We start from the raw sequence: 23343 nt of genomic DNA, 5'->3' as shown, positions 1-23343 counted from the left end.
TGTGCCCGTCTGACACACAGCAAAGTCCCTGGGCTCCAGAAGCCCAGCCCTTCTCTACTGCCGTTTAAACACGGGTTCTTTCACTAGCAATCACCTCAAGAGGTCTCATCCTACCTTCAGGCTGTAGGGCAGTCTGTCTGTTAGCAAACCGCATAAACACACCCACTGTGTTAGTGGAGGCCCTTTAAGTACTATGTAAAAGAGACGGACTGCCGCACACACAGCAGCACAGAGCTGGAGACAACGTGGGGAATGCTCTCCGTGTTGGTGCAGGACGGGAGATGCAACTGCAGCTCAGTTCTTTGCTCCCCAAAAGGCCAAATCACTAAACCAACTTGGAGAACACAAGCTTCCTTCTAGACTGTATGTAGCTGCAAATTTCCACCAGATTTAAGTGCAATGTTGCTGTGACTAAAGCTCTTGAAATGACCAATTATCAGGTGTATAAATGGGACAAATCACTGGGCTGCGGCAGGGAAAACACCATCATTCTTATTGTCAGTAGGAGCCAGATTTCATCTCATACCATTTTTGTTACTCTTTTGTTCTTGAAACAATACTGGTGATAGAGCCCAGTAGCTTGAAATAGAAGTACAGTGCCTTACAAGTTTTATTCAAAAAAACATTTTTGCAGATTCCAGTTAACAGCCCGATGAAATCCCCAAAATACTAACTTCAAAAATACCACATTCAGAGGAAGCATTTTCACCTTAATATTAGCAAATATTTGTCCATTAATTCTAAACCCAAGACACTGATTACATTGGTGCTTATTCTAAAATGAGAGCATTTGTCTAAATCAATTAAAAAGCCAAGACAATTAATTAAAAAGCCAAGAAGAAAAATCAGAAATTATTAAAATCACATTTTAAGGAAAGAAAACACAAAGATATAATAGTTCCTGTTGTCAGCTCCCTAAAGTCTTTGATATGACAAAACTGCAAAGCTCATTACCAGTTGAACTTTTCCCATTAGCTGTAGTTTCTCACACTTTACCAAGAGAAAGGAACAGGAAAATTTTACTGATGTAAAGGACTAAGATCTTTATCTCTACAGATTTAGATTAAACGTGACATATTTGAGGGTGTGTGCAGGTCACACTCTCTTCTATACTATGCTAATTTAAGCCTGCACTGTCATTAGTGAAGTAAATGAAAATAAATTTGTGTTTATTGCAATAACTGTTGAGCATCTCCAGAGTTGTTTCTTAGACTAGTGTTTGGGTACAGAATGATGTTGTTAAGTGTGTTCTCACTGTTAAGTTTATGGCTTTGAACTATCAACTATCAAAGTTGAATATTGATTTATATGGCTCAGCTCAGCCATTTCCTTTTGTCACTCTCAAATATGTTTACACTTGTTTTTCAGACTCCTCTCCTCATGGGGAAATGAATCAAGATTCATACAGCTGCCACTGGATCACTTTAAAAGCTTCTTTCCAAAACGATGTCTTTCAGAGTGCCAGTTGTTTGGCACAGCTGAGTTAAACTGTGAGCTGCCACACCTACAATGAACTTGTGTTGTCATGGTTCTCCTCTCAGCCCTCCCCTCCACCTTTCCCTCTTGGTCACCTGCTGCACATCTGCTCTACACAGCTGCTGATGGTTGCTATGGTTAGGAAAACAGCTGGTACTGGGATCCTGTCCTGCTGCTTAACCTTCCTCCCTCCAGTACCACTGCCCCACCTTGTGCCCTCTCCTCACCTGGGATGAATGCATCAGCTTTGTCCTGCTTCACCGTTTTGCTGGAAAGAAGGGGCAAAGCTGTGGGTAAGGCAGAGGAGAAGTGAGTGATGACAAGGCAGTGAATAGCAGTGATTATATCCCACCTCTGGGAGAGGCCAGAGTTGACAGTGATTCAAAGAGATCTGGTGATGTGGAACAGGCCTGAGGCGGGGTGCCAGGAAGCAGAGCCAAACTGGTGTGTTACTTGGGTGGTAATATATCACTGCCTAGAAATATGTGGCAGTATGTACTTTTAGAATCTCTGTTTTACTGAAATATTGATACATTGCCCATCATTAATTTGTACAGTGTCTCATTCTGATCCTTGGGATTTCATATGCTGGAAGAACAGAAAAAATCAAAGATAACAGTTGTTACTTTCAAACTGGATGTAGAAGTGACAAAATGGTACTACTTGTGATTTGCTCTTTGTTGCAGGTATTTTCAAAATTGCATGCAAATTGTTTCAAGTTCTTGAGGTAACTCCAGAACTGTTCCAGTGTAGCATAAAACACATTAATGACAGGTCTTTTACTTGGCAGGACAAGAGAACGGGTGCTTACATCTTGTTCTACCAAGATGGTGTCGTATGTATATGTGTGTGTGTGTAAGTACGACAGTTCTAATTCTTTCTTGCAGGAATGCTTGCAGTCAGTAAGTGGCTGAAGGAATCATCTGGCTGTCTGATCCTTAGGAAAGCAGTACTAATCTATAATCAGAGCCCATGGCTTACAGGTTCCAGGTTTGTCTTTAGGAAACCAAAATAAAATATATAAAAAAAATCATTTTGCTAAGGAAAAAAAAAAAACTTACTATATTTCACAAATGCATGTTCCTTATCAGCTGCACAAATATCATTGCACACACATATCTCAATTTTCTCAAGTTATAAAATGTTGGGAAATCAACCAATTTACCTCTAGTGAACAGTGGCATTCTTGTAATTGAACAGGTAATTGAGGTCATATCTCCATAGCACAGGTGAGTTCTCAGCCTGAAAGGCTCAGATTAGAGGAACTGACATATGAGGTTCCAATATGCAATACAGTTTAATGAGACTGCATTGAATTGTGGGGGCCATGATGTTTGCAAAGAAAGCCTACAGTTCTTAGTGCATTCCTGGAGATAGTACATCATCTCCTGGTGACTGGATAACAAATTCATCTTTATTTAAATTCCAAGTTGTTAACAAGTTTTTGCACAACACTTAGCCCATGAAGGTTCTTGACCTTAGTTATGACTTCTAGGAATATGAGAAGTTCTATCACTGACAAACATTTTGACTGCTGGATATCCTGCACAGAAGGAAGCAGAAGTGGATGGATGCAGAATTCCCAGCCCCAGCCAGGTTGAGGTAGGGGTATCTAGCTGGCTGCTTTTGGAAGAGAGGGGCCTGCAGGTCTGCCTGATGTAATTTGTGTCCCTTTTCAAAGAGAAATTTTCAGCCTAGAGCACAACAGATTTGTTCAAACTCAGGCCCATGGGGCTTTTTAAATTGAAAGCTTTAATTAATGGACCTTGACATAGTTTCATCAGATGTTTCCTATTTTCCAATCTCCCAAAGTGTTTTTTTTTAGTTTGCTTTCTGACTGGATATGCATTGATGAGGGAATGGCTGGTAAAATCTTGCTCTTTATTTCATAATTGCTCCTGTGCTTTACTACTTTAATTTTTTATTCCCTTTTTTTCCTGTTTAACTTATGAACCGAAATTTGAGCCCAGTGACAAGGTATTAAGCAACTCCAGATGCATCTCCTTGTACAGTGCCAAAGGATGAGTGCAATGGAAAACCTGTGAGGTGGCTATTGTCAGGAAACAATGTCATCATTGCCATCTTGCCCTGCTTTCTGCAGAAACACTTGTGTAATCATTGTTGGCTGGGACTGATATGGGGAGGGAAGTTGGCACCTGCCTCATTCTACAGAAATCAGTACTCTCCAGCAGGCTACTGCTCCGTCCTGCCAAGGCGTGGAGTGAGGGAAGTGCAGGACATGGGAAGAGCAGATTGAAGGCATTACTCTGGGAAGACACAGAGAACTCAAGGAGGAGGGTGCATTTTCTTGCCATCCTCATTTTGAGGAAAGCAGAGGCAAAGCACACCAGTGGTTATCCAAATAACTTCAGTGACTCTGAAAGAAATTTGAATAAAAGGGCATAGTCCACCAGTTGTGGGTTACATGTTCCATCTGTGAGAGAGAAGATATGGCATGTGAAAACCAGCTAGAGCTGGTACTGTATTGCACTTCAGAGAGGCTAATAGTCAGGTAATGGATACCAAGAAGAATGTGAAATACATATGCTACTGACATACGTCACAGTCCCATTCCTTGTCTTACGGTTAATACAAGACTTAACCAAAATTGAAATGTTCCTCCTTTCTTTTCCCAAACTAGTTCTAAACCTATTATAAGCAATCTCTCCCAGAAACAGTCATCAGCCAAACTCTACCACTCGTGCAAGAGCCCACAGAAAAGCCAAGTCCTCAGGTCTTCTTTATCCAAACCATATTGAACCATAAACCCTGTTCTGGAGGGTTTTAGAGTGCTCAATTCATACACCTGCCACCACCACTTACCAAGCTGATTTCAGTGCAAGCACTGTTTACCTATTTATTTTTAATGTGAGGATTTAGAAGTCAAAAGTAAGAGTTTACTACAAGATGGATCTTGCATTACCTTGCAGAGCTGGCTTTATGTCAGAGAAGTGGCTCATATTCAATTCTGAGTTACATATTTATCATCTGCAGATGGGATAGTGCAGTTAGGATGTTGGCAGTATTCCAAAGTAAAAAAATCAAGTGACAGATGGTTCTGCTTTTTCTGGATATTGCATGGGTTCTAGGATGATAGCTTTTGTTTTGATTCATGCGATTCATCAGGGTACCCCCCTAAGGACTGGGGAAGGTTCATGCTGGGTTAGGATTTCAGAAGAGGAGAACTTTGGTTTGCTGTGTCTTGGTAGTCAATGAAATTATGCTGATTTGCCTCAGAAGAAACTATTACCCAGTAACTGGGCAAAATGCCTTCTTCATGTCACTCACTTTTTATTTTCCAAAGGCAGGGTGCTGTCCACCAGTGATTAACACATCTATATTTCTTTTCAGGACAAAATGGAGTGGACACCCGCTCCTAAAAGGAACATTAGAAAAATCCCCTTTTGTTACAGCCTCTTGATGCAGATTGCAAATGACATTATGTGTATGTGGCCAAACTCCTAGTGGTGCCAATAAATCAGCCCACTCTATATTTTAGTTTCTTATTAACCTACCATGCCTGAGGTTAGGCTGATTCAGCAAGTTCTTGTTGTGTGTGTGTGTTTTTTTTTTTTTTGTTTGGTTTTTTTTTTTTTTTTTTTTTTTTTACAACAGTAACAAAGTAGAGAAAATGAGCTTTTCAGTAGTTTTCTCTTTAGCTTCTCAACAGGAAGATGTAAATTCCCTGAAGAATGGACAGGACAGGGAAGGGCAAGGCAGTCAAAGTACAAGAGAGCTACGGCACAAAGGGCTGATGTGAGCATATCTATGTATTAGGATACAAACCCTTTCCACTGAATATTTGGAGTGAATTTCATGCCACCATGCCTCAGAGAAGCCTGAATTGTTGGGATTTATACAGATCAGACCAGAGGGAAACTGCCTCCATGGCTTTGTTCTGGCTTTCAGACAGTAAGTGAATGTCATCGCCAAGAGGCCAGTGAATTTTCAAGGCTCTATCCAAGATTTACTGCCAAAGAGATAAAAAGATGACATCATCAGGATAACCCTCCAAGGAGGGTTCAGGACTGAAGTTCCTTTTTCATTTAGTCTTTAATTAATTTAATTAATTTTCATTAAATCACTCCTTTGATTTAGTTAAATCAACTTATTTGTTGGCTGCCACAGCTGCAATTACAACAAAGAGCGATGGTTTAGTACCTTCCCCCTAAATGCTCCACCAACATGTTTCACATGGCACACAGTTTTTCTGGACTGGAGGTTTAAAGCTGAAGCCACCAATTACTCCAACAGTGAACATCCAGAATTTTACCTATCAAGATATATATTAAAATTGCCTATTTTCTATAACTAACTATGTATTAAAAGCTATCAGGTTTAAGACTCCAGGGCAGAAAAATAGAATTGCTATAGGAACAAACAAACAAAAAATTCAAACAACTAAAAATGCCAATAAAAGCCACAATCTAGTCTTTAAAAGAATAGTGGAAAAATAAAAACAGCTCTGTAAACTAGTTTGATTATCTGATGCCAGATATGATAATTCCTCTATAGAACTGCATGTTGCATCTGCAGCTGGAGATAAAGCATGCACTAAAACAGCAAGCCAAATGGAACCAAGGGATTGTTTACAGCACACAGTCAATGTCACTAAAATACTGACATTGCATTTTGGAAATACCTCCTCTGACAGTGCTTCCAAAGATGTAAATAGAGGATTAACTTGTCAGGCTGACAAAAAGAAAAGCTTAAAGCCAACTGGTCCAAAATGAAAGGAGCTCTTATGGGAAAAGTTGGTTTTGCAGAGGCAAACAATTTATTTTTTTGAAAAAGTGAGGTATTTTTAATAATGTCAACATGTAGATTATTCACATTGAAATGTCTCATTATGTGTGACTAAAACTAGCATCTTCGATTTTTCTGAGGACAGATCTTCCAGTTTCACAAAAAATCAGGTTTTCAATGTCTGTAGGAACTCACTTTATGCTTGAAATAACAAATGTCAGTAAGGCCTACCATTAGTTCAGGAGGAAATATAAATTCCTGTATTGGATCCATGGGTGGGAATTGTTCTGGATTGCAAAGACCAGAAAGGATCTGTAAAGAAACTGAAAGGGGGTGGGGGAAGAATGCACACATCCAGGTTAAGCTGCAAGTCTGTCAACAGATGAGATTCTTTCCTAGGGTGACAAGGAGTTTTGACACTTTACAGGTTGAGTTGCACTCAAAAATTCAGGATGTCCAAATTGAGTTTTTAATCTTTAATTCTGATAAATCTATTCACAGACTACTCAACAGGAGGATATCAGACTAATCACTCTTAAACCTTTGCTTGAAATACATCAAGCCTTAAGAAAGATCTTCCAGTTATTTCCTGAAACTGGTCAAAACAAATGTGTTGCAGCCACATTGGGTGCAATGTCTACTGTGGGAAAATGGAGTGCTGATTGTATAGCTATGTTCTGTTCATCAACTTACCGTTCTGTTCATAACTCACCTTTCTGCCAGTCACAAAAAAGATTTGCTTATCTGAATGCTGAGAGCAAGCCATGCTCTTGCATCAAAATACAGCTTTATGCATCAAGAGAAATGAATGAAATACCGTATGCTCCTAAAGATTGACTGAGTTTGCTTTGTCCTGCACAATTTAATTTGATGCTCAGTCTGAAAATAAGCAGGTAGGGATGTGCCAGCGCAATGTTTGCCATTTCTCAGTAATTAATGTACATTCAGATGCTAATGCACCACCTCCTACTCCCCACACTAACTCTTCTCTGGAGACTTCAAATGATCTGCAAAGAATTTGAGCTCCTCTGATTCTAACCCTGTAACATAAGAGCTAATTGTGAGGGGGAACTTCTGGGTTTGAGCTACTACTTCCAAGTCTGTTAATTCTGTTTATTTCCAGGTCTGTATATTATACAGTAACTGATGAATTTAGAATACCCAGCATGCCTGAAGCTAAAACCAAGGATATTCAACATTACCCTCTTCTCTACAATGTCAAAAGCTAAGCTGTGGAGCCACAGTTCTTGTTCTGGCAAGACCTGAACTATCTATCTATATTTTTTTTTCCTGCAGAATGGCCAAATTTTAACAAAATCAACTTTACTACTATACACAGATTTAAAATTTCCTTCTGGCTATCTCTATGCCATGCCAGTTCTATGCCCTTTCTGCTGTGGGTACCATATTCAACATGTGCTGTGTTCTTAAAGAGGGAAATCCCAAATCCTGATTTGGGATTCTAGATTCTCATCCATTTGTATGTATGAATGCCCAGGAAACAAAATAATCTTTAAATGCCTTGCTACAGCTAGCCTTCTTTTTTGTTTTTTTTTTTTAAGGGGAATTATGGATATATCTTTTAAAGTCTTCATTGTATGTACCTGTCTTTTGATTCATTTACTATTTTTACATTTTACAGCAAAGCTGTCTGTATTTCATTTAGAGTGAGTGAAGGCTTGCAGGACAAAGTAGCCAGTCCCTGATCTTCTACCACTCCCACTGGAAGGCAATAAGCTGATTCTCAGCAGAGATAAGCTACTGGTTTTGTGGTTATCCCCTAACATACCCTTGGAGAGCTACCACAACACAAGCCCTGGACTGGTATCAGTCACTAGGTCCCTGTAGGAAAAAGCCCTGATGGGTCCTGCCAAGTGCAGCAATAGTAACCACTGTAGTATTCCTCATGCATTGTACTTACAACAATGCAGGCTCAAAGGCCTAAGAGCAGAAAGAACCAGACCAAATCCTTGATTTTGGCAGTCTAATATCTAATTTACAGGCTAACCCCTCCAAACCAGAACCTAGTATTTATGTTAGGTATTTAAGCTTTCACCATATGGAATGGGCCTGCTGAGGGTAGACTGCTACAGGAACATTGCTCTCATGAAGAAAATCAGTAGAAAGTGTTCTTCTGAACCATCTCCAGTTTGGGTGTAACTGTGCAGTTACAGTGCACATTCATGTGTCAATAGCCATCCAATATGTCAGTGCCTTTGAAGCCTAACATTTCTGCTTATCTACCTCCCTGTAGATAAGAATACTTCTTTCATAATATCCCATGTAGCCATATTATCATCTGTCAGGATGGTCAATTGCTGAAATGTCTATGTAGATAAGAATACTTCTTTCATAATATCCCATGTAGCCATATTATCATCTGTCAGGATGGTCAATTGCTGAAATGTCTAACTTCCAGGAAGTTTTTCAAACACTTAAAAGCCAGCAGACCCAGAACACTCAATAACCCATGTTTGCTGCATTTATAGAATTTACTGAGGCAACAAGATGAAAGAGCCACTTGTAAAGTGGCAGGGAGGAATCTTTGTTAACAATGACTGAGAAGGAGACAAGATTTGCACTGCAGAAAACAAAGAGCAGGTCTAGAGTGTGATGACTCCTTGGAGTGTGAACACTTCAGTACTGCAGATGGGGAGGTGTCATTGCCTGCAAGGTTTGGGCAAGATTTTTACAAGATTTGACTTGCCTGGAATGAACAAGCACCCGTGCTGGTGCATAGGTACACAGGACAATAACAGACAGTAGAAACGCCCCCCCCCCAGCTTAGTAGATCTGTAGGCTCCCTGCTTCAGTATGTCCCAGAATTCACACATATTTCAGGCCGTTATCAACATGTGGGGTTGCAAGCTGTCCTTGAGAAACCCATATGTAAGGACTTAAAGGACTTAAACTCTTATGTAAGGACTGGTGCCTGTCTTAAAACACTGTCCCCTTAAGACAATGCAACCTGAGATAAGCATAGCTGGCACAGCAGGAAGGAGCTGATTCCAGACCTAACAGAGGTAACGGTTTGGTTAGCATCCAGAAAAAATTCCCACTGTGACAAAATATGGGAAAGGAAACAAGTGCTTATACACATGCTATCTCAAATGACTGGAATGGCATGTATGCCCCATGGATACCCAGGACCTGGACTGTAGAAATGTAGTACTTCCAGAAGAGTGACTCTGGGATTATTGACTTTAGCACAGGGTCTCATTTGCACCTTAGGTGGGGCAGAGGCATGTCTTATAATCAGTCTGTAACACCAAACAGTGAAACCAAGAAGATGTTTCAAATCAGAAAAACTAACTGTAGCAGCAGCATTCACATTTAATTTATTGACTTCTAACAATATATAAAAGCCAAATTAATACAAAGGAAGCAAAGAAAATGAAGTAAACCCCAAAAAGGCTTCAGCTGCCTAAATCACTTTCAGTATCACCTCCAATGATTACAATTACTATTACCTGCCTGGTCTCAAGCTGCTGTATCATATCTTCCAGTCCTGTGCTCTCCTGTGCCATGTCTCTGCTGTCTTACGATATCTAAAATGGTCTAGACACCTATGTTTAGCAACTGCATTTCACCAACTCATCATGGTTACAGAGAGAAAAATTGAAACAATAAAGATTTCATATCTTAATAGCCAATGCAAAAGCTGTTAAACTGACTGACCTGATTTCTGTCACAGTGTCAGCTTAACAAATGGAGGACAAGAGAAATTGTGGAACACAGAGGCAGTGAAATAATGAGAGCCTGCAGGCTGACATGCCATCCATTCTCCCACTCAAAGCACACTGAACTCAATGTCAATTTTCCCATTCTGTTCAGAGGCTTTCAGCTTGCTGCACGAGATAAAGAAGGCTTCTGGAGGAAATTACAACTCTGTCAAATTTTGTGATAAAATTCTATATATCTAGACCAGCCATGGCAACTTGCCTGACATAGCAAAAGAGAATCATAACTCTTGTTTCTTGCATCATTCAAAGATACCTGTGCCAAAAGATTGTAAACCAGCTTTGCTACAAGTCAGAGCATCACTTCTGGTCAAAAAGGCTCTGAATCCAACAAACAAGGTTCTGGTTCTTTGACAAAGATCTCTGCACTCACAGTTCACTCCAAGACTCAAATCAAAATCAGAAAATTAGCTGAAAATCATTTATCATATGAAGTTGTTTAGCGTAATATGTGGCAGTAAGTTATCTAGCATACCTATACACTTCATTCTAACTTTCCTCCTCTGCAGCATTTGAGCAGTGCTGATCAGCAGATATTTCTTGTTGAAAACATGGTTCAAATACAGAAGATTTATTTCTGACAATTAAATGCAGTCATTTAAACAAAATACTGTAATGAGTACACTGGAGAAAGAAGGAAGATAAGAATGTAAGATATAAAGTGCATATTTTTGGTAGCTGATTCTATTAAGGAAAAGAGAAAATACATTTATCTGTGTGTTGATTTGTGTGTCTTGAGACAGTAAATCAGTTTTCCATTCTGGTCTTGTGCACTATGGTTTGTCATTCACACAGATGTGGCCCAAGGAGGAAGAAGCTTCATTGTTTGCCATCTAAGAGATAAGCAAGAAATTACAACAGTGACTTTATTTGACTGGCAACCTTCCAACATTGCCTTTATCAGGTGCCTCCAAGTCAGTGATAACTGGGATTAGGACTAAAGAGGGATAGAGAAGCATGGTCCCTGCTCTGGTGGACCTCACCTCCTGCAAGCTCCTGCAATGAGAGTAAACCCACAAACCTACTGATTCAGGGGCCAATGGTACCTCACCACAATCACAGAAATACCATGGGAGTAATCTGTGAATGAGAGCTCAAGAGTTTCCATAGCAGAGCCTCAGAGGTTCAGGGCACAGCATGGATTTATATGCTGGCAAGGACCTTGCCTCACTAAGTAAAAACACCCAGAAAAAGAATTGCAACAGCAGTGGGAACATGACTACAGTGAACAGTTGCAGAAAACAGAGCATAAAGGATCAGCATTATACAAAGTGTATCACCTTGTTTGTTTTTCTTCTGTCTCTTTGTGTAGCTCTGAGTTAATTATTTTTCCCCCAAAGAGTGCTGGGCATAGCAAGGAGAACTAGAATGAAGTGACAGTGCCAGCATGCAGTCAGTGGGGCAAAGCACCCGGAAGGAGACTGAAGATGTTTAGAGGCTGATCCATTGCATGTTAATAAGATGAGCTATTTAATCCTCTATGGGATTTGACATGCAGAAGAAAGGAGGAGGGTTCAGGGAAAGAGAGGGCTGTAAAAATTACATAAATTTCAAAGAAAAAAAAATTATACAAAACCCACAGAAATTCCAATACAATGTCTGAATGGCATTTGTTGAAATAACTTGTGTAAATGGACCTGTTACCAGACATTTCAATTACAAGGAGCTGTATTTAAAGCATAACTGATTGGAGACATCATTAGGCACTTCAGTATTTAGGGGTACCAAAATCAGTAAACACTCCTACCCAGCCACTGTTAAACAGAGCCTTCCCCCACCTTCTCTTACCATCTCAGTAAAGGCATCAGCACAGTTTGCCCGTATTTGCTCAGCAGTCAGGGGGCTGTTCAGTGCAAAGGTCTTTTTCAGTCCTCTTTCATTCCTCACACCCGTTACTGCATCCCTCAAAGCAAAGAACACAGAGCATCCCAAGAAAAGTCCTGCCTCACCCATCCCCTGAAAAAGATTTTAAAAAGCCAGTCTTTCATAAATAAACACATACAGTCCTATTTTGTATTGCATTGTACACATAAGTAAGCTGCACACTCTGACTGACATTATGATTTCTCCATAATTAATATTAATTTCTTCAATTAATATATTTATTCTAACTTTTCAGTTTATCACCACATTTAGAAGTATGGTTTTAAATTCATCTTGCAGCTTCTGTGTATGGTCTGTAAACAAAACTCTAAAATCACTACTTGCCAACCATTAAAGTGACACAACAATATCTGGCTTTATTTCTTATTAGCTTCCCTGATATCATAAATAAAACTATTTACTGGACACTTGTTTGAAATGCTAAAGGAACTGAAAAATTGTATGTGTTTTATATCAAAGTAATTTCGCAGTTTGGCCTGGGATCAAAGAACTAGGCCCTCTGATGAGCTGCTTACCTTGGATGCATAGATGGCATAAGGATTCTGAGAAGGTGACAGCAGGGAAACACTAAACTGTTCTGGAATATCACAAACAGCAGGGATCTTATACTGATCTGGACCCCGAGTATAGAGGGCTCCTTCTGAAGAATACTTTAACTCCTCCATTGTGTACAGTCCAACGCCTTGAACAAAAGCTCCTTCAATCTTTAAATAAGAAAAGTGTAGCATTTATGTACTCATGTTTGGTCAGCCGAGAAAACTTCACCAAGAACTCATTTGTATCACTAGCTGTAACTAGCTGTTACTGTGATATATGTGAGGCCTAATGCACGTCTGCATGTTTGCCTAATGAGATTCTTCAACATTTTGGGGCAACTGTAATGGAAAAGCTTTCACATTCCTCTCTCATACCTGAGAAGACAAATGCTTGTATAATGAAGTGATGAGATCTGTGGACCAGCCTGCAATGAATAAAGATATTTCCCTGCTATCAGTGGGGAAGGCAGATCAAACAACTTGGAGACTGTAATCACAAACAGGATTTCAGTCCAGTAGACAGAAGACGTACACACATACTGGAAGTACTACAGGTTGAAATCACAGATAAAATTCAAGCTTCTTTGACATCTACAGAGTTCTGACACCGATTCAGTTGGAGCAAATCTATAGGCAAAAGACATTCTAATATGATCCATAATCTAGTAAGAAATGAATGCTTTCTGGATTAATGAGGTAATCATCAATTCACATGAGGACAATAGTGTAATAGAAATGAGGCATCAGAAAATTCTTGGCACATACCTGTCCTATATCCACAGCTGGATTTATGCTGCATCCAATGTCCATAACAATGTCTGTTCTGAGGTTCTGTTAATAAAATTCAAATTTGTATCACCCAGAGAGATGGATCGAAAGCATTAGAAAATAACGTGAGTCAGAGTTGTAATTCAGTGAAATAAGAAATACTGAGATATGAGCCCTCCATGTACATAATTTCAGAATAATTTCCAATGTCTCATCAGAGGCAAAATGGGCTTGTCTCAATTTTTACAGAAGTTCAGCCAGAGACAGCCCTGCCAGATTTTTCCCATTGCTCAAGGAAACCCCCATACAAATGTACAGAAAGAGGGCATATGATCATCAGTCTATAGCCTTTAGCTGTCCAGAAGGTCAAAAGCCTGGAAATTGAATATTACTGTAAGGTGTTTGCTGGCAAACAGGGACAGAACAAGCAAAGAACATGCTAGATGCCAGCCATAACCCAAAAGGTGAACACCTATGACATTGACATGTATGTCAGAAGCTGGTTAATACTGCTCAGCTTCCATTCTGCTCCACCTGTAATTTATAATTACATCATTGATATATTTACTATCATGTGAAGACTTATTAACCCCAAATCTGAACGATTGTTGAAGCAAACCTTATTCACATTATTTTCAAAACTTCTGACGTAATAATTCAGTTATTACCTTGTGATCTCCTGTTAGACAGTTAATTTCAACCTCTGAACAAGCAGCTCCAAAAAGAAAATATGTGAATGGCTGCCCTTCCCCTTTCTCCCAGTCCATGTATTCATTGTAACCTCTGATAGAAGAAACAAAGTCCACAAGAAGAAAACTGACCACAGTTTGCATTATAACAAAGCAGATAAGCACTTAAGTTTGAAACTGTTTGTAAAATCTCAAGTACAAAACCTTAAGTGAAATCTTAAGTAACAGCTCAGAACTTCAAAATTTCATGAAAGCCTACAGAGCACCACTGCTTAGATTTGATGCCTCTGATATTTGTATAAAATGTTGCAGACAAGCTATTTCAGCTCAGGAGAGTCTATAACCAGCATAATCCTAGAAATATACGAATAAAAGCACAGTAACCAAATACAGAATAAGCATTTAAGATAGTGGTTACTGGGGTAATAGCACATAAAGGAATTTAGAAAAAGGGAGGAAAACTTATTAGGACCTATGAAAGAATAATTTACAAGAGATAAATGAAAAAGTAAAAATTATGGAAAAAGCCTACAGAATTGAGTGAAAGGGTTAAAAGAGGAATATTGAAATAAAGGGGTAATTACTTAGAAGGGAGTGGGATTCACTGAGGACACCATAGTAGTTGGGAATGATGGGGTAAATCCAAGAACATGAGAGAACAGTGAAATGTGTTATCTTCCAAACATGGGAGCTTTGTGACTAAGGAGTATTTTCTGACTATGTATGACTGAAATGTCTTTGTTGAGCATATTTACGATTATCATAAAGCAATTATACAGTACAGAACCATGCACCAAAAAAGGGATACACAAAATCCATATACTCAACTTCTCATAATACATTTACCTCAGCTGCCTTTGAGATTCTTGGAAGTAGAGAATATAACTGGATAAGAATTAGATCAAGATAGGATCTGAGGTTTACGGAGCTGCAGATGTTTTTGGACACCTTTAAATATCGATAGCAAAGTATGACTGTGGTGCATTACTTTGGTGATATCAACATTTCTAAAGGGCTGCATAAGCAGAAAACATACTTGGACAGGCTTACCAGCAGGAAGGGACATTTCATTTGACATTTCTCTGTGTTGTATAAAAGCATGGTTTTCCCAAGTGCCCTTTCAACTTACTCCAGACTGCCCAGAGACCTGAAAAGTTGCTATTGATAAGGAAGAACCACCAGCAGCAGAAGAAAAGGCACAGCAGACCAAGAGAAAAGCTTTGCTTTGAATCCCACCTGAGTTACAGCACAAAAATTTTTCACTTCTGGCTCTATAAACACTGAAAGGATTAAAAGAAAAAGGACCAAGAGACTGCTCTGAGAGCAGTGGGAACATTTATATTTATACCTTATAGTAATCCAGCTCCAGTAAATAAACTCTATCCCACTTTGCACATGACTTACAGGCAGCACTTTCTTGATGCTCTCTGGTTTGCTAAATATCAAACCATGGAGCAAAGATGGCATAAAATATTATTTTAATACTTTCTTAGAGAGTCCACAGAGGACTAGACAAATTAACACCTAAACTTTATGCTTCCAACCGTCTATATATAAACTAACTTTATGAAACATAAAATGAGCTATTAGAAAGACCTATTAGATAGAATATTCTCTTTACAGCATTAATTATCTTCAGAAATCAGTCTTGGTCTAATGTATGCATTTTTAAGGAACAAAAATACATTACCTAAAATAGCCAGTAGCTGAAAGGCTCACACTCTGTTTAAAAGCTTCTCTAATCTGTAAAATACAGCAGTGCTTATGGTAAACCAAGGAAGGAGTCAGGAAGGAACACAGCATAGACATATTTCATTTATTTACATATATATACACTTACCCACACATATTTACTTAAAACCCAATCAGTAAAATTGTAAAGAAAGGAAGACAAACTGAGTTAAGCATATTTAGCTGCACATGATGTCTAATACTACAGAACTAAACCCCTCTTGCATGAACAATCTGAATTCTTTTGGCAATACAAGAAGGAATAGACCTGTCAACAGCAGTGTTCTTGCAGAATTTTTATTACTGGTAATGCCATAGTCAGAAAGGGCCCTGCTCAGTTTTTCTATATCAAGTTCAATAGATGTGGGTCCCTCTGTCAGCTAACCAGATCTGGTTGATAAGTCACTGACTATATTGGGTCATGCAACTGTGTGCGTGTGCAGCTTTTTGCTTTTTCTTTGATAAACTGCCTTTATCTTAACCCACTGACTTGTTGGCTTTTTTCCATCTAATTTTCTTCCCCTATCTCACTAAGAAGGAGAGTGGAGCAGTTAGAGCAGTTTGTTGGGCACCTGGAGTCCAGCCAAGGTCAAACCACCACACTGACATAAAAGATCTGCATGACCTATTTGCACAAAAATTACAGTTTTGAAGAGAAATGCTCTTTGTAAAGTTCTGCCAGTCATAAAAGTGACAGTATGAGGACCCAAATCTATTCCCAAATCATGTTAGATTTACTCAGTTTACAATTCAAGAAATTTTTGGGATGCTTTTGGTTGGGTTGTACTAACTTTCCAAGATACAAAGTTACTTCGCTATATATATTAACATTCCTTTTTTGGTCAGCCATTTCTGATAATACCTCTGGTGTGTCTGAATGACCCAAATTAATTATCTACTAGAGGAGATTACGTGTTTTGGATTAGTGTTTTAATGTTATTCCTAAACGGGGCTTACACAGAGCCAAGGCCTTTTCTGCTTTTTGGATTGCTCCACTAGCGAGGAGGCTGGAAGTGCATGGGAAGCTGGGATAACTGACCAAAGGGATATTCCAGACCATATGGCAGGCACCATGCTCAGTATATAAAGTGGGGGGAAGAAGGAAGAACAGGGGGACATTTGAAGTGCTGGTGTTTGTCTTCCCAAGTAACCATGATATGTGATGACACCCTGCTCTCTTGGAGATGGCTGAGCACCTGCCTGTCCATGGGAAAGAGTGAAAGAATTACTTGCTTTGCTCTGGTTGTGTGTATGGCTTTTGCTTTACCCATTAAACTGTCTTTAATTCAACTCACAAGTTTTCTAGCTTTCACTCTTGTGAATCCCTGATTCCAGTGGTGGGGGAATAAGTGAGCAGTTGTGTGGTGCTTGGTGGCTGGCTGAGGTTACACCACAACATACTGTAACCCTTTAGACATAGGCTGTGGACCAAATCTGAGACTAAGCAGACTTGGCTGTACCTAGATTCCTTTGAAAAGTTTAGAAAGCCAGGGGATCTCACTGATGCTCATGACTCAACAGGAGGGACCATAACCTGATTTTACTATAATCTATTGTAATAGATTACAGATTTGTTTCTTGGATATTGCACTGGCAATATTTAAATACTGTACTAGCAATAAATCTAATTATCTTCCACATAATAATTTGTGCCTGGCCAAGAACCTTGAGTTTCACATTTCTGTGAGATAGCCTGTTTCTACAGTTTTTAACTTTAGGATTATTAGGCTGAGCAGCTTTATGGACTACAGTATATTTATCACAGTTTCTGCTAGCACTCAAACACATTCAGTAGGATTCACAGCTCTTACCCAATCGTTCCAGGTCCCTGTTGGGTTCTTCTCAATGATGGGCTGCAGGCGTTTCAGAAGAGTTTGGCAAGCATCCTGGTGAGAATCAGGAGAATATATCACAAAATTAACACAGATACATTTGGTACTATTTAAGTTATGTCTAGTTACTATTTAATTAGTATATGCTTTACTGTCATCTTAGTTTGAAAAGGTATTGCAGGAAGTGTCATATTAACTACATAGACATAAAACTTCTAAATGGTTAAGTTACAAGGGCTGGGATCTGTATGAATCAGTAGATTTCAAACATGAACAGGGTGCGAGATTTGTATGGGACTAGTTAGTTAGAGGAAACAGATTTTGTCAAGTATAAGCCTTTTTGGGAAAGTCCAGATCATATTCTGAAAACTCATAAACACCATTACTGAGAAACTGTCAAGTCATGTTTCTTCTTGGCCATCTCCAGGAGTATTATTGGTAATCCCAAACTTGATATACACAGAATCACTAGGGCCTGAAGTCGGGCAAGCATACACCTCAAGGGATAGGGTATTTTTTTCAACTAAATACTATTCTTTACCTTCACAGCCATGCCATTGACATCCGTCCCTGCAGATCCTACTGAGGCACATGCATTGGGGACAGTTGTTGTGCTCGTTTCACAGAAGTGGATACATGACATGGGGATGTTCAATTCCCGACTAGCAATCTATTCCAGGAACAACATATTCTTTGTTTTAGAAAAAAGTCTAAACACTAACAATTCCTCAGTATTTGCTAGAAGTCAGTAATAGCAGGAAAGATAAAAATTTTAGCAAGTTCTCTCCCAATCTCCAACTGAAATCATTCTGTCCAATTTGGTAGTACTAAGAAACAGAAAAGGACAATGTTCTAGGTGTACTCAAACTCTGGATTGAGACTCTGAAGTCAAACACTCACTCCTGATTTTCCTCCTATAAGACTTACAGCAAATTATGCAAGCCCAAGTCCCAAATTTTCACTGACTCTATAAATACCTTTACAGATCTGTCTCAGAATTATCCATTAACTAAATAGGATCATATTATCATCATGACTATACCAATCTGAATAATCTCTTGCCTTTTTCACTATGGGTTTTATGGGATCAGCCCCCAAAATCTTATTAGAAATAAGCCTCTTCACATGCTATTGGAAGAACAAAACCCAGTCTGTTTTTTCCCGTCCTTCTGCCTCTATGAATGAATGAAGTTACCCTTGCTTTCTAACTCTATCAATGTAAAGAAGTAGCAGCTAAGCTGATAAAGAAACTGTTCTGCTGGTACAGTAACTAACCAAAAAGAAAACCTTCACACTGTTTATTTGCATGCTAGATAAAGCACACAGCAGTATTTATTTAGACAATTTGTTACCTGGATCATTTTTGTATGAATACCCTGCCCCATTTCAATTCCACCATGTGTCAGAAGCACAGACCCATCAGTATAAATATGAACAAGTGCAGCAGCCTAAAAAAGAAAAACAAAATCAAGAGCAGACTAGTGAGGAAATGTGTTGTATGTGGTAATGAATTGAATAAAAAAATATACAAAGTGTTTAAGTGTATTTCAGTTTATCTGTTTAGTGCTTTTGAATAGAAGGCAAAATTTGAAAGTCTACTTGCTGCTCTTCCTCTATAATGAACTTTGAAAGAAAAAGATACAAATCCTTATATTGTGGTCTTTTCTGTTATTAGAGCCTGAAACAAACCTACACCTGGCAGTAGTATCTCAGTGGTTCCAAAAGAAGCGGGAGGAAATGCCTCACTAGGAGCTCTAAGTGCAATTTGTTGCAAGTTCCATTTTCTCTCTTATTGGCATGTGAGAGCCTTGGCGTTTTTTAAATGGCATAGGTTGAATTTCCAAATGAGATTTTCTTCCTGAACTCAGATAGAAGTAGCACTGTAGACTAGAAAGACCCTGTGACTTTAATGTTGAACAGAAACAGCCAGTTTGATATGACATAAGTCAGTCAATTAATTTTTAATTGACAGAATGTTGTCTGTTTCAGAAGCACTGGACACCTAACATTAAAAAAAATACAAGGACCAAAAATACTACTGTCCTTTTTTGCTTCCTTAACCTTAGCCTTTGATGGCATCAAAGGATTTGAGTCTTTAAGAGCAGCATTCCATACTACCCCCACAGGCAGAAAGAGGAGGTTCAGAACTATTTCTGGAGTGGACAACTTATTCAATGAACATTTTGCTATCAGTCTTCAAAAACTTTTTCTAAGTGTGTTCAACACTGCACCTCAACTGATGGGACTAGCCTTTAAATAGGCAGGGTCCAAAATGCCTGGGTCCTGAAAACCAAACAGCTTTCATCTCATCTTGAAAAGAGCTACAGGCTACTACAGCCTCTTCAGGGAACAATCATCAGGAGCATTATAATTTTCCAGGAAAAGATAACATACTTGTTTTGTATACTAAGATAGAATGACTGCAATCTTCTATGGATAAAATGATTAGCTCACTTACTCTTAATGAAGCTCACCTGAGAAAGGTAAGGTGTGCCTAGTCCAAATGGAAATTTCATTGGTACAATGGCAATCCCTCTTTTCTTCCAGTAATTTTGTTTATTAAATTCATTGATAGCTGTTCTCCTACTGTAGTATGCAGATTTCTCCATACATTTGTTCCAACACCGTATCAAATTCTGTGGATCAAGTTTTTGTTTGAAGTGTGTCTGCTCATTCTTCTTATACATATTTATTTCTCTAATCTGAAAAAAATGAAAGTACAGCTATCTCACAATCCTTTTAAAGGCAAATTGACCATCTGGGGGGACTAATAGACAACAACAACGGCATGGTTTTTTTTTTGAACAATTACCAGTTTGTAAGACCATGCTATTCATTCAACAACCAGACTGATTTTAAAAAAGTATGAATTTCAGCACAAATTACGTTTGATTTAGAAAAGACTTGTTCAAATAATTAAACTAATCTAAAGGTTTTAAACTTTCCATTTCCACAGACTATTTCAGGAGAGAAGATGCTTTCATTTAGTCACCTTTTCTGGTGATAAACCAGTTTTATCTGCAATGTCTGTTATCCAGGTTTCTGTCACCAGTCCTGACTGAGGAAAGCCAAAGCCTCGGAATGCTGTATTTGACGGCAAGTTTGTTTTGCAGGTATAAGCCCAGCATCTCAAGTTGGGAATCTTGTATGCATTGTCCATTTTTAATAAGGATACTTCTGCTACCTGAGGTAGGGGACAAACAGATCTAGTTTAATGTCAGAACAGTGCTTCTTTCAAATTTACATTTAAATCTTCCTCATCTCTTATATAAAAGAGCTTAACTTGAGACATTAGCTTTAAAGTTGAGTTTCTGGCAATCACTGGTATTAAGAGTACTCATGCATGCATACAGACTTCATTAATGCATTTTTCATGCAATATATTAATTTTCAGGTTTTTTTGATACAGAACACAGCTGATGTTACTTGTACTTGATTGTTATCAGTAGTTAAGGATGTAACAGATATGTCATTTTATGATTGATTTTGCTCCTACTTCAATACTAAAAGCCACACAAACTAAAAATGGGCAGATTAGATTGAAAGCAAGAGTAGCTCTGAAAGGGACTGATGAAAGCATTCATCACACCCTATGGAAATCCACACCTAAGGTTTAGTTCCACCATAAAGCATATGTACTGCAGTCTATAGTGTCTTCTGGTCCTTAAGTTTTTAATTTAGATGTTTTACATGACAAACACAAAAACACATGAGGAGGAAAATCCTATACTAGAGACCTCAAATTAGGCTCTAGGAGTCAGTATTAAAAAAAAAAAAAAGTTTGATGCCTGATGAAGAGATCACTGTCTCTCTTCAGTGTTAAGTAGATTTCTCAGAATGACAAATTCAAGCCTTGGTTATTCCTGCTAAGTCCAGTAGCTTCACTGTATCATTGCAGGACTTCATCTTAAGACAGTTCTGACACGATCTGCATTAATGTACATGCTTCTAATAATGGATTTTCTTCTAACCTAGGCTATTTTTCAGAGCCAGGTTCAGCAGCAATACCACAGGCAATTACATTGAAAAATTTCAGGATGCAGAAAATCCTGGGTCAATGTGGGGCAATGACAAGCAAATGAGGGGTAGCACAGCAAACATTTCAGTTACAGCTAGAATAGCCTGAACAAACACAAATATCTAGTGATGATATCAAAGCAAGAAACATCTTATACTTTGCAGATCTGTAAGTGAGGAACTGAGGTATACAGCACAATAAATTCTGACCCAGTACAGAAATGTATAGAGATAGCAACAGGATAACTATCACTATGGATTTTCTGAAGGCCAAGAAAGATTTTCCCAGCCCTGAAGATCTAAAGCTTTAGGCAGGAACAAATGCAGTTACTACACATTTTAGAAGGAATACAATGTTAGTTGAGATGTTTGTAACAGAAAAATAAGCCTGAGAAAACATTCACTAAGTGAATGTGTAGGGCAATATAAGAAAGTAGTAAGATGCTTCACTAAATTTAATAAGGAAAGGTTAACCTGCTCAGTGTAGATTCTTACAAGAACCCACAATCCCTATATCAAAAGTCTGTATGATTAATAATACATGGGCAAGGGAATTTGGCTCCATAATTTTCCAGCTAATGTTTCGTCCATGTTGTAAGGTTCATGAGTATAAAATCCTTACCAGGATAGATTCATCAGGGGTACATCCTCCATTAACATAATATTTGGCATCCACAGCTGTGATCCTACCATCATTCATGAAGCCAACCTAGAAGGATCAACAGTACATTATTTAGAATTCAGCATTCATTTGTTTCCAAAGTGCTTGTATATTTTGAAAATTAACCCACACATTTAGTGTCATACTGCACTATTAATTTCTGGCAGCATTCACTGAAACTATAGAAGGGAAGAGAGAAAGAAATTATGTTTCTAAGATATAGGCTTTCCCTCCAGGCATCTGTGATCTGTATAGGTACAGCACAGAATATGCAACATAAGCCCACTGGGAAAGGAAGAAGCAGTGGTTTCCTCTCTATTGCCTGAGATGGCTGACAAGAGTGTCACCTAGGAGTGTTTACTGTAGATAAAATCAAATCACACTTTAATGGTTAGAACAGTGTCTGGCAGATGGAATATGACATTTATGTTTATTAATGAAGAAATGTTATCTTTATCTCATATCCCTCTTTTCATCTGTTGCCACTAACAGTTCCTGAATTCTCAACATGAGCTACAGCTCATTTTCAACTTTAGGGAAGCATCTTATAAAACCTCTCTGACTTTACCTATATAGAATGTCATGAAACTTGCTTAGTATTAGCAGCTAAATTTGCAGCAGCCGTAGGCTGCAAGCTGTGAACTTTCCCCTAGGTATGTACCCAATCAAGTAAAAGAAGCCTCAGAGTCTGTTCAAGCCAAAAGATAAGGAAGCTACAATCTCTAGCAAAGTCTACACACTTAGATATAAGAAAAGAAATGGCCCAGCTGCAGACAGTGAAAGAAACCCATCAAGAATGTCAAGACTCCAGACCCTTACTATGACTACTGGTTTGTATTGTCATGTGAGGGATGGGGAGCTTAGACTGTAAGGGTATAATTGCCCAGGTATAATCCCATTGTTCAGAGTCCCTCTTTGAAGGCATCCAGCTTGAGCTGTAGAGCTATTAACAAAAGGTATTTTTAAAGAGAAATCACTCAGCTTATTGATTCAGCAGAACCTTGAATTTAAACCCCATTATGGTGGCTGGCACACATAATTTATACAACAAGTAGAGAAAGAAAAGGAGGCAGAAATTATCCCAATGCATAATTATAACTGATGACAGTGCATGGGCAGGGAAGAAATTAAATTCCTCCACAAGTTGAGTTTTCTGCATGACACTGTTTCTGTGAAAAATTAGCTGCTTCTTTGTGTGAATCTAACCATATGGAGAGTTTAAAATAAAGTTCTGCAGAAGAAGTCTGCTATAGGTTAGCTTCC

General features: G+C 38.6%; 1 protein-coding gene across 1 annotated transcript in view; it reads right to left on the bottom strand.

The window, feature by feature from the left end:
• Window positions 1-11580: 11580 nt before the first annotated feature.
• AOX1 (aldehyde oxidase 1) overlaps window positions 11581-23343 on the bottom strand; it is a 37219-nt gene continuing 25456 nt past the window's right edge. Inside the window, exons 24-34 of the mRNA XM_053947845.1 lie at window positions 22042-22128; window positions 20395-20586; window positions 19877-20104; window positions 18755-18850; window positions 17944-18072; window positions 17382-17456; window positions 15530-15582; window positions 13819-13933; window positions 13148-13213; window positions 12362-12550; window positions 11581-11918 (exon numbers count right to left, since the gene is read on the bottom strand). Coding sequence (XP_053803820.1) covers window positions 11706-11918; window positions 12362-12550; window positions 13148-13213; window positions 13819-13933; window positions 15530-15582; window positions 17382-17456; window positions 17944-18072; window positions 18755-18850; window positions 19877-20104; window positions 20395-20586; window positions 22042-22128 — 1443 coding nt within the window. The 3' untranslated portion in view covers window positions 11581-11705. The remainder of the gene's footprint in view (window positions 11919-12361; window positions 12551-13147; window positions 13214-13818; window positions 13934-15529; window positions 15583-17381; window positions 17457-17943; window positions 18073-18754; window positions 18851-19876; window positions 20105-20394; window positions 20587-22041; window positions 22129-23343) is intronic.

Source organism: Vidua chalybeata, chromosome 7 (assembly GCF_026979565.1).
Source record: "Vidua chalybeata isolate OUT-0048 chromosome 7, bVidCha1 merged haplotype, whole genome shotgun sequence".
Lineage (NCBI taxonomy): Eukaryota > Metazoa > Chordata > Aves > Passeriformes > Viduidae > Vidua > Vidua chalybeata.
The sequence above is the reverse complement of the archived record's forward strand: the minus strand, read 5'-3'. Positions and strand labels throughout refer to the sequence as shown.